The sequence below is a fragment of the Scardinius erythrophthalmus genome (assembly GCF_964197995.2).
Source record: "Scardinius erythrophthalmus genome assembly, chromosome: 21".
In the NCBI taxonomy this organism is placed as follows: Eukaryota; Metazoa; Chordata; class Actinopteri; order Cypriniformes; family Leuciscidae; genus Scardinius; species Scardinius erythrophthalmus.
This window is the reverse complement of record NC_138241.1, coordinates 6,013,742-6,024,979: the sequence shown is the minus strand read 5'-3', so window position 1 is coordinate 6,024,979 and position 11,238 is coordinate 6,013,742. Positions and strand designations below refer to the sequence as shown.

General features: G+C 38.4%; 1 protein-coding gene across 3 annotated transcripts; it reads left to right on the top strand.

Annotated features, from left to right (window-relative positions):
* Positions 1 to 286: 286 nt before the first annotated feature.
* Positions 287 to 11,234, top strand: ncoa4 (nuclear receptor coactivator 4). Of its 3 annotated transcripts, none has more exons than XM_081350312.1 (10): positions 287 to 417; positions 4,490 to 4,616; positions 5,285 to 5,425; positions 6,142 to 6,230; positions 6,563 to 6,671; positions 7,096 to 7,167; positions 7,252 to 7,383; positions 7,632 to 8,597; positions 9,903 to 9,995; positions 10,080 to 11,234. In XM_081350312.1, the coding sequence occupies exons 2-10, from the start codon at positions 4,491 to 4,493 to the stop codon at positions 10,083 to 10,085; spliced, it is 1,734 nt and encodes a 577-aa protein (XP_081206438.1). In that variant the 5' UTR covers positions 287 to 417; position 4,490; the 3' UTR covers positions 10,086 to 11,234. The 3 variants fall into 3 exon arrangements, with proteins under 3 accessions (XP_081206438.1, XP_081206437.1, XP_081206439.1); XM_081350311.1 differs by lacking the exon at positions 287 to 417 and adding an exon at positions 1,564 to 2,027; XM_081350313.1 differs by lacking the exon at positions 287 to 417 and adding an exon at positions 1,591 to 1,877.
* The last annotated feature ends 4 nt before the right edge of the window (positions 11,235 to 11,238 follow it).

Genomic DNA, 11,238 nt, shown 5'->3' with positions numbered 1-11,238 from the left:
AAACGTCCATTCGTGCATGTCACAACTAGTGCATCAGAATATGTTTCAGTTTATATATTATATATATATATATATATATATATATATATATATATATATATATATATATATATATATATATATATATATATATAGAAGTTAAAAATGATTAGTAAATGTACAATTTTCTGAAGGGGGCACTGTACCCCGTGTGCTCAAAGTGTAGGCTATGGCCACTAGATGGCAGTATCACATTCGAGAACGCAATCGTAATATCGCGAGGTCTTGCTCTCTCGCGTCATTATCCGATTCCAGTGTGACATTAGCTTTGCGGATACTGGGTAGCCACCTTATGAGAGGACGCAACGCTGCTTTCTCCCTTAGACTTTGTTATATTAATAGCATTTCATTTCCATAAAAGGGTACCAGGTAGTGCAGGTATGTAATAACATTTTTTGTTTTAAAAATAGTTGAACTGTTAGCTAATACGGCGTCGGAATGTTAATCTGGGCTAAAGAGGGGGAGAGTGCACGGGCTCACCGTATTTTGTAACCATTCACACTTTCTTCTTTTGTGTTTTGGTGATGTGTTTAAGATCTTTACAAGTGTATACGTAATATGATAATCGTTTTAATGACATACTTTAAAAATGTATGTTTTTACACGAATACGGATTGAGTTGAGTGTGTGTCCTCGATAAATGTGAGTTATTAAGGGGCTACAGACGGGCGCTCTGTACGGTATATTTGCAGCGTCCGCTTCAGATGTTCAGTCATTGTTTTATTTTGCTCTTTTAAGTGATTTCACATGTCTTGGTAAACTATACACTTGGTCCGGGCTCAAATGTTGTGTAATATTCTCTGGATTTCGTCATTGCAAATTGTGTCTGGTTAGTGAAAGATAGTGTACAAGTGCAATAAATGAATCATCACATTTGCATGCTATTAAGTTATTAGAGCAGCATAAAGAATTTGTGGCTACACTTTATTTTAAGGTCTTGTTACGGTGTAATTTTACATTTAGGTACATTATATACATTGACTACTTGTACTTACTATTGAATTAGTATTTGATTTAGGGGCAGTTGCATGTTATTATGCATAATTTACTGTTATTTCTATTATAAATACATACAACATGTGCAACAAGAACACTGGAAATAGTGTTACCAGATTCGGTTAGTAAACTTTCACCTACATATGAAAGTTGCTTCAGTTTTGGTTTGATTGTTTTTATTTGGTGGCGTACAGATGTTTTAGCTTGTCTTAATTTGGACTGACACCCATGCTTTATTTGTGTACCAAGAGCACTAGATGTTAATGTCATTTTCAAGATTACATAACCTCTAGTTAAGTAACATACGCATGAGATAAGAAGTAGTGTATTAAATATACCTATTATTTTCATTGAGATTTTCACACTCTGAAGTGTGTTTATCAGTCAGCTCTTAGATGAAGTGCAAATGTCATATTGTAAGCTCTGATATCAGCATTTTTGCAGCAGTATTATTTTGAAAAGACATGTCAGCATTTAATCTTTATAACTGAAGTATCAGTTCCTCCTTGCACGTTTTGGTTCCTCTTTAGACAGAAGTTGCACCATGTTTTTTCAGATGTGTGTGTGTTTTGGGGTCGTTTCTGGTCACTGTTCGAGCCGTCAGTCGCGCGCCCCCGAGAGTGGGCCCCGTGCCCGTGGCGTGTACGTGCAGAACCAGTCGGCTCGTGTGGAGGCCGCGCTCATGACGTGTGCGATGACGTCGCTGTGGGCCGGGGAAGGGGCTCTCCTAGATAAACCGTGAGAACAATTGGACTTTCATCAGTTGACAATAATACGCAAACTAAGCTACACATTTGGATCAAATTGACGTCCGTTGTATATCGCTTGATTGACAAGAAGAGGTATGAACCGAATCGGTACTTTGACATGATGTTTTAAATGATCTATTTCAGATTGTAAACGTAAAGGACGTCTCGTGAACGCCGCTCTTCATAACCATATTAGTATTAATAATTGCAGAAGGTCAATTTATAAAGGATCCGAATGGTTAAGTAAGTATTAGTATTACTAATAATAAGTATTACTTGCTAGCCAAAAATCAAGGACCGTGATATTACTTTGTGTTTTGGCGTAGTACCATGGTATTCTCTTAAATACCATGGTACTGTACGTGAATATGCTAATTTCAGCACCATGATATATTACCATCCACTGCTAACACTGAATACACTTTGGTAGTGCCAGTTGTACTCATTTAAGGGCACGTTATTGTGTTGTATTGAAACCAGAGAGTGTTAAGTGTGCATGTAATGTAAGATCCTGCAAAAGTGCATTAACGTTAGTTAAATGAAGTTGTGTTAATTAAGATGTCCAGATATGGTCTTGTTTCCCTTTCCTCTGGTTTCTAATCCACGCCTGCTGTCAGAATGGAAAGCTCTAGATCTGTGGACACTGGGCTTTTGTTCAGGCCGCTTCATGCTGTGCAGATGTTGCTATTTTAATGCTACTCAAAGATGTTTGTTTTCTGAATTCTGTTATTGGCATTTATTATATAAAATGTTTATTCTGTTGCATCATCAGTCATTAGATTTAAAAATAAAATAATAAATGCTCTGGAGATTTACACTTCCTGTTATTGTTATGGGTGTATGAACTGCCCCCCGGACGAGTTTTCCACGAATGCTCCAGGAATCATAGCATCTTGCCCTTCAGACCCTGTCAGCTGAATATTATTTGACATGTCACGTGTTGCTCTAACTTTGGCAGGCGCTTATCATTCCTCTTGACACACAGATATTTGCAGAGGCTTTGAGTTCACAGGAAAAAGGCCACAGCTGAAGTCGACTGATATGGGTTTTTAATAGGGCTGGGCAGTATGAGGGTACATATCGTGACCACGGTATAAAGAGTTTATCGTTTAGGATTTTACTTTATTGTTTATTTCACGGTATATAAATATAAGTGCGATAACATACCCGAAAGCACGTGTACAGAAAGCCGCCTCTCAGACAGCATGCGGTCGTCAATTCAGTTCTCTTTCTCTTCTTATTGCACTTGAATGGTCAGATGAATGAATGGATGTGTGTGAGTAAACTGAATCCTTGCATTCGGCCTGTCATAATAAACTGCTGTCTGTCTCATTAATGTTAATCAAACAACAAAAGATAGAGAAAATCTCTCACTGCTCTTATCTTTAATAAGAGTCAGATCATATTTGATTCATACAGTGAAAACTATGCAGTGTTTTAGTTATACACTTGATTGTTAAATTCCTGTAGTGTTTAATGTTAAATAAACCTAGTATCTGAAAAACATGGGAAGAGTTCAGATGCAAAAGCCTCTGAAATTTTCTTCTAGAATGATCATTTTTATCAAGCTTGTATATTTAAGTTCAGTGATTTCACCTAAATGGCAATGCAAATTACCTATTAATTGTCATGTAAGTGAAATTACTGAACTTAAATATACAAGCTTTATAAAAATGATAATTCTAGAAGAAAATTTCAGAGGCCTTTGCACCTGAACTCTTCATGGTTTAATTAATTTGTATCTCTGCTGTTTGTAATCTGTTGCTTTGTTCTTATTTTTAATAATAAAAATAAAAATAGCTTTATCGAGATGTATATAGTTATCGTGAAATAAAATTTCTCATACCATGAAATAAGATTTTGTCATATCGCCCACCCCTAGTTTTTAATATACTATTAGTTAAAGGTTTGCACCATCCTACTTATTCCTAATGAGCTTTTTCCTCATAAATGACAATAACTGTGAAGTCATAATTCACGAGGTGCATTGTGGGATGTTTTGTTTTTAATGCTATTGCCTAAGCATAATATTTTTCTATCCCTTTTTAACTCATCTGTGGAATTTAAGAAATTCATACATAGGCAAGATGTAAGGCTATGTCGCTGCAAAAACAGTTGAAGTATGTAAGCATAAGCCTCAGGCTCATACGTTTTTAAAGTCATGAGAAACAAAATCAGTCAAACTTTTGATTTGTAGTTTAGATAAAACATTTTATTTGTAGCAAATGAAACGTGTACAAAATAATGGACATTGAATGAAATAAGGTTTATCAGTAAATCAATATGGAACTGTAAATTTTTCTCAAGGGGGTGTTTTTGTTGTTGTTAAAAGCTAAAGCTCACAAATATTATCACCATATATGGTTTTAAAATATAAACAAATTGAAGACTAAAAACTGAAATGCTGTTATGCCATATTTTACCTTCTTATGGTCAGATAAAAGGCATAATTCACCCAAAAATGCATATCCTGTTTGACTAGACTAAAGATATTTTTTAAATATGTTTGTCTAATATTTTACCAGTTAACACTTTAGCAAAGTTAAACCAAATGTAGTTCTAGATTTTAAAAACCTGATTTAATTTTTTTTTTCTCACCATGAAAATAGCAGTTTCATTTTCGGGTGAACTGTCCCTTTAAGCAGTGCTTTGGAAATGGAAAAGAATGTGGTTTATGTGACGTGTCATGTTTGTCTTGTGCGCAGCATGTCAGCCGTGGGGCAGAGAGAGACGGCTGCCCTCAGGCAGTGTGTTCAGGCCCGGGCCCAGCTGGACGAGGCCATCGCTGCGGTCATCAAAGCTGAAGTTCAGCTCAAGAGCAACTCCAGAGAGGTGAGACACACACGCTGTTTAGCCCTGTGTGTTTTAGTGTCATGTAGGAGAAGAGATGAAGTGCTTATTTTGAATCCTTTATTTATATACTTAAATCATGCTTGTGTTATTAAAGGCTCAGTGTCCCATGAGTGGGTGTGAACACTGACGTTGTGGCTTTATAATGTGTTTTAAGCTCAGTGCACAATAAGATATTATTTTCTTGTAAACATAAGAAAACATCCATGCATATGACATAATAATGTGTCACCTCAGACAGAGTTAATAATTACTGCTTGGATGCAGGTAGTCTAAAAGGAGTAGGGCTTACTGGGCCACAGCTAAACAAGTTCAGAAGTATCAACAGTTGAGAAATTGTCTCAAAAATAGTTTGTAGGATTTACGCTCGTTCACCTAAGCTCTGTTGAGAAACCTCATCGGGCTTCCCCATAATCTCTCAAAACAGCTTCATGGTTCAGTGTAATATAATACTGTTTCTAGTTTGGACTTGTTTCCATTATTGTAGACCTCAGAATCAGATCATTGCAGGCTGTCCTTCAGCGTTTAGGAGGTGGGGTCGTTTTATCCTCCTCAACAGGAGATTTAAAAGCTGCCCGGTATCTGAGCGCTTTCAAATCAAAGGCAGACCTGTCAAGACTCGCGTTCACACAAGTGTGAATTCTTCCCAGGTGAAGTCTCAGCTGCACAGCTGTATCAGTAGACATCTGGAGATCCTTCGCTCTCGTGAGGTCTGGCTGCTGGAGCAGATCGATCTGGTGGAGCAGCTCAAAGGAGAAAGTTTACATCAGCAGCTACAGCAGCTTCATTTGGTGAGTTTTACATCTATAGTTTGATCTTTTGTGACCCTGGACCACAAAACCAGTCACATGTCGCATGGGTATATATGTGGCAATAGCCAACAATACATTGAATGAGTCAAAATTATCGATTTATGCCAAAAATAATTAGGATATTAAGTAAAGGTCATGTTCCATGAAGATATTTTGTAAATTTCCTACCGTAAATATATAAAACATTTATTTTTGTGAGTGAATGCTGCACAATCCGGACATAAATGGACAAATTTGAATGTCTTTTTCTCAATGTTTTGATTTTTTTTGCACCCTCAGAGTCCAGATTTTCTAATAGTTGTATCTCAGCCAAATATTGTCCTATCCTAACAAACCACACATCAATGGAAAGCTTATTTATACAGCTTTTAGATGATGTATACATCTCAATTTAAAAAAAATTGACCCATGTGACTGGTTTTGTGGTCCAGGGTCACATTTGTGCGGGCAGCCATCTGTCAGTCTGGCATATTGAGTCATTGTGGAAAGACTGGTATAGGTGTTTTTCTTTTAGTATTGATTTGGTACTGAAGTGAAGGTAGTTTTTTAGATCTCTACATTTCTGAGAAATTAAATCTAAATGTTGACTCTGGATACTGAAACTGACATTTAAAAAAAGAGAAATGAAGCTGTTCTGCTCTAGTTGAGTTACTTTAAAGCTGAAATGATGTTTGTTCTCTCATGGTTTCTCACAGCTCAAAGGCCAGTTTGACATCCTCGTTCATCAGCTGGAGTATTCCAGTAGTAACAATCTTGCTACCCAGCTCACCAACTGCTTGGAGAAGTAAGACACCGATTGTTGTAAATCTGCTGTAGTGTGCTAAAATGCTGTTTACATGTCAAGCTAGAATCTTTTATAGAATTATTGTTTTTGTTTAAGTTTGTTTTAATCATGTTATACTTATAATATTACATGTTGTTAAATGTTTAATGTATATCTGCCATGCAATTGCAGGTGATGCTGATATGGGCAATAAACTCAAATACTACTACTACTACCACATGTCAAGCTAGTCAACAGAGACACTGTAGTGGATTAAATCTCCCACAATCAATGTGAATCTCTGAGGAATGCCTAAGTCGATGATAAACGTGGCTCATCTTTTGTCGTTTCAGGTTATCTTCGCTCAATCTGACTCCTGAAGAAACCCCAGAGATGAGTTTCCAAGCAGATGCACGCACCTTGCGCCAGGCTATCACATCCTTTGGGACCATCTCCAACCAGGTTTGTGGAACTGCTGATATGCACATTTTGAACACCAAGGCTTGTGGTTGATATAGATTAATAGCTATATATGGCGAGGAATTCAGAACCCCCAATATCACTTTTTTCACTAGATGAAAACATGAAGCATGATGTTTAATCACTTTCATTCATATGCACAAAAACAGAAATATTTATCTACACATATTTTATTTTAATACAGTTCAGTGTAGACAGCCTAAAGCTTTTGCGATGTGACACTGAAGTGAACATTTTCTAATAGAACATATGGTCCAATTATTAACATATGATTGAAAGTCCACTTACCATTGACAGGATCACAGTGTGAATAGTGTCAAAATACTATGTGCTCATACCATTGCTATAAATAGACTTGTGCACCCTTCCACAAAGCACCTGCATTCATAACTCTTCTCTGCTGCAGCAAATGGAGACCTCGCGCTCTTTTGAGAGACCGTGGCTTCTTCAGGACTGCCCAATTTCTTGCAAGAAACAGGTTTGTTTTTGACATTATACTTGGCTAATCTAACTTTCTGCTCGTATGTGCATACAATGTTAAATACTCATCTTGTTTACTTAGAAAGTAGATCCTGAACGGGCCACACCTCTGGCTGAGTGGCTTCTAGGGAACCGTGCAGTGAGTAGCGCTCCTGTAAGAGACCACTTTAGCTCAAACCCCCAGGACTGGCTGCTTGTTTCCAAGGAGTCTCAGGTGAGCTGAGACTTAGGACCGACTTGTTAAGAACCGCTGAATTATTCACTTGACTTTAGCCAAAGTGCTACTTCTGTCAAAAGAGAAACAATCCAAGGCACAATATTAAAAATATGTATAAAAAGCCTTTATTTTTTTCATGGTTTAGATTTTAAAAACAGGTGACAAAGCACTTCTGCTACTTCTGTCAAACTGATGTTTAGGAAATTGCACACTGAGGATTTTCTTTTTTAATTTCCACCATACAGGAAGAACAACAACTACCTGCCTTTGACTTCCAGAAAGCTTGGGGTCAGCTTCATGACCTGGAGTCGTGGCTCATAAAGGAGACATCGCCTATTCGTGAGCGAACCTGCAGCGGCAGCTCAACCTTCTCGATCGAGATGATTGAGGAAAGCGACTTAAATCTGGACGAGGTGGAATTGGAAGACCAGCTGGAAAAAGTGGACGACACCTTTGAGGAGGAAGAACTCAGCAATTGGCTTGCCAGTCCGAGCCCAATCAAGCAAGAGAAGACCAGCCAAGTATCAGACGCTGACCGCTTCAATCTGATCATCAAACCCTTCTACGAGAGCTTCTCCTACAGCGATTGGCTACCAAAGTCTGACTGCGGCTCTTGCTGTGCCACACGCACCACGGCCGTGGAAATCGAGAACCTCGGAAAGCTCAAGTGCCTAAAGACTCCACCTTCATCCGCTGCCAGCACTCCCAACACCAACCCGGATACCATCGAGATGTGGCTTCACAAGACCATCCCTCTCGAGACCACCTGCAAAGCCAATGAGACCTGTGCCAGCTACGCTCAGTGTGTCTGTGATGAAAACTGTGGGAAAGAGGCTCTTAGTTCTTGGCTCCTCAAGAAAGAGGGTCGGGATAAGAACGGGGTTCCCGTCAGTAAGAACGCCTCAAACAAAGCCTCCAGCCACCAGCAGGAGCAGGAGCAGAAAGTCCAGGCCATCCTAGAGGCCTGGCTACACCCGAGCAACAGTCCCAAGTCCCCGGCCCTGTCGCCCCTCTCTGCCTGGGTGACCCCGCACGTCAAATCCTCAGACTCTGAGAGCTTCATCCAGAAGCCTTTGCAGACCGAGAACTGGCTTCTGCCAGCGATGAAGTCCATTAGCTGTACCACTGAGATGCCAAACAAGCCAGAGAGCGAGAACACAAAAGACCTTGAGGAGGATAAGTGGCTTCTACGAAAGCGGGCCAGTGCACAGGTGAGGCCTATACAGTGATGACAGAAAAATGATGCAACAACACAGTACAACACAAACGTATTAAAGGGATAGTTCATACAAAAATTAAAACTGTAATTTTCTCACCCTTATGTCATTCCAAACCTATAAGACTTTTGTTCATCTTCAAAACACAAATGAACAGATTTTTAATGATTTCTGGAAGTCTACGAAATCAAAACGTTGATGCTTCAAGGAGTTTATAAAGAAGTTGTAAAAGTAGTCCATATGAATCGAGTAGAATCAAGTCTTCTGAAGAGACACGATCACTTAATTTGATAAACAGATTTAATTTAGGATTTTATTCGCACATAAGCATTAACGCATATAAAAAGAGCACGTCAGATATTGTAAATGAACGCTCAGCCGCAGTTGCTTGACGTGTGATTGGATTATCGTCTATGAACTGTTTGAAGAGTCAGAGTTTTGGTGGAATAAGCTTTCAATGGAGGGACAGTCACTCAGGATTCATAAAAGATGAACGAAAGTATTACAGGTTTGGAACGACATGAATTGATGACAGAATTTAATTAATAACAATCTTACAATTTCCATCCATAGTATCAGGCTTTGGTAGCCTGGTTAAAACCAGACCATTCTCAGTAGTAACTGAGTTATGGTCTGGCAAAGCTTCATTAATAACTAATTTCCAAAGGGGCGTCTCCAACGGACGTCGCTCAAATGCCTCAGACCTAAAACCAATCAGAGCAATCGTCATCGTGTTATGCTGCGTCCCAATTCGCCTAAGTTACACTACGCCATAAAAGTGTGTACACTTTTTGTGAAGGAAATGTATTTACTTTTGAATGTGTAGCAAAAAAGTAGGCAAGCTTTGGGACATACTACTTCGTCATCTTTATCGGACGGATCTGTCGCGTGCATCCTGTCACTTAAACTGCCCTGTCAATCATCTTGTCACAGTTAAAATCCTCTATTAAATCGAATTTAATTTCCTACCGTTTCAGAGAGAAATGTAGTAGCACGTTCATCTGCCAGTGGGTCTTTCATGGAGACTTTCCTCGTGTGTTTGCAGTTTGAATATAATAATGTGTGCTTCACCAACTATACTTACACGTCATCGTGTAAAGCCCGCCCCAATGTTTCTGATTGGTGCCGCGATTTCGCTGGATTAGAAATGGGCTTGAATGAGCTCTTTGCCAGACTACTTGCGGAGCAAATCTAAATTTGCCGGAAGTTGCCTGGGTTTTCCCAGGCTAAGGCTTTATGAATGTCTCTCTAAAGTTTTGTGATATTCATTCCTTGCCATGTTTTCCTGTGTTTGTCCAGGAACGGCTTGGCCTACCCATAGTATGTGACCTGTTTTCCTGTATGAAGCTCAGTGGGGACAAAGAAAAGTGGCTTCAGCACACCGCTACACAGGTGAGAAGCAATGATGTAAATATGAGCTTTGTTTTTTTTTTTGTTTTTTTTTTAAGTAAAGCCATTTTCTTTTCTCTTTTTCAGATATGAAGGCAACATCCAGTGGCTTTTTGAGATTTACTCTAGCACCATTTAACCGCTGATTATTGCACAATATTTTTCTTCCATGCTCTTTAGGGATTCGCTCTCTCTCATATCTTCTAGAGACTGAAAGATCACTTGAGGGAGTGTTTATGCTGGGGAATTACTGTATTTTGCCTTTTTTTAATTGGCTTAATACAGGTCAATTCCAGTGATCTAGTTGAGACCAATGTGTTTATTATAAATCAGTAATGTGATTTAAAAATCACGAGGAAATGGACCAGATTGGTGCATACAAACAAATACATTTTTTATTTTTCCCCCATTAGGGCATAGTGGGAGGGAGGGGGGTCTTGGGAAGAGCTGAAGTACAAAATAAATCTATATTAATTTCTATCATTTTAGTTACAGCTTTTTTTAAATTCATCTTTTAAATCTCAGCACATTTGGAGGAAAACATGCTCTAAACGCAGAGAATGATTTCCTTCATCACTTCTTTGAATATATATTTATATAGAATTTTACTATTTTTCTCAAGTATGGAATCAGCATCCCTTGCTGTTCATATTACTTTTTTATTTGTAATGATTATATTATACACCTCTGTGGCATACAAAACTCGTATGCCAGATGAACATAGCAAGATTTCCGTTATTGTAACCTCAAAACAACTCTGATAACTTGTGCCTGACATCGAATGTGTAGCAGTGCTGTCCATCTCATTGTAGTTTGCCGTTTGTGCAGCCGTCAGCGTTTGTTCTGTGGTCTTCAAGCTCAACCTGTGGTAAATATATACCATAGAATAACTATATAGCTCTTTTTAAATTGAATCTATCACAAAATAACCACTGATAATGCTTCGTCTATGCTGTGAAACGCATGTAAATTATACTTTGCACATACGGAGCAAAGACTACAAGTGAATTTAAAGCTGGTGCAAAAATGAAAAGTTTAATTTCATCTCATGTACCAATCCATCATTCAGTAATGGACCAAGGACTTGGTACATAAACTTAACAATGCTAAAATCGGCATGTGCCAGTGTTTGGGCTGCAGAATTACACATGTACACTTATATGTAGGTTAATCTAAATATTGCTTACATAATCTCTTATGCTTTGATCCCTTGTCAACTGAATAAATAAAAAGACAAACGTTTCCT

Coding starts and splice junctions, on each gene's coding strand:
- ncoa4 (XM_081350311.1), top strand. Junction 5,426..6,141: donor AGCTACAGCAGCTTCATTTG/GTGAGTTTTACA, acceptor GGTTTCTCACAG/CTCAAAGGCCAGTTTGACAT. Junction 7,384..7,631: donor TTGTTTCCAAGGAGTCTCAG/GTGAGCTGAGAC, acceptor TCCACCATACAG/GAAGAACAACAACTACCTGC.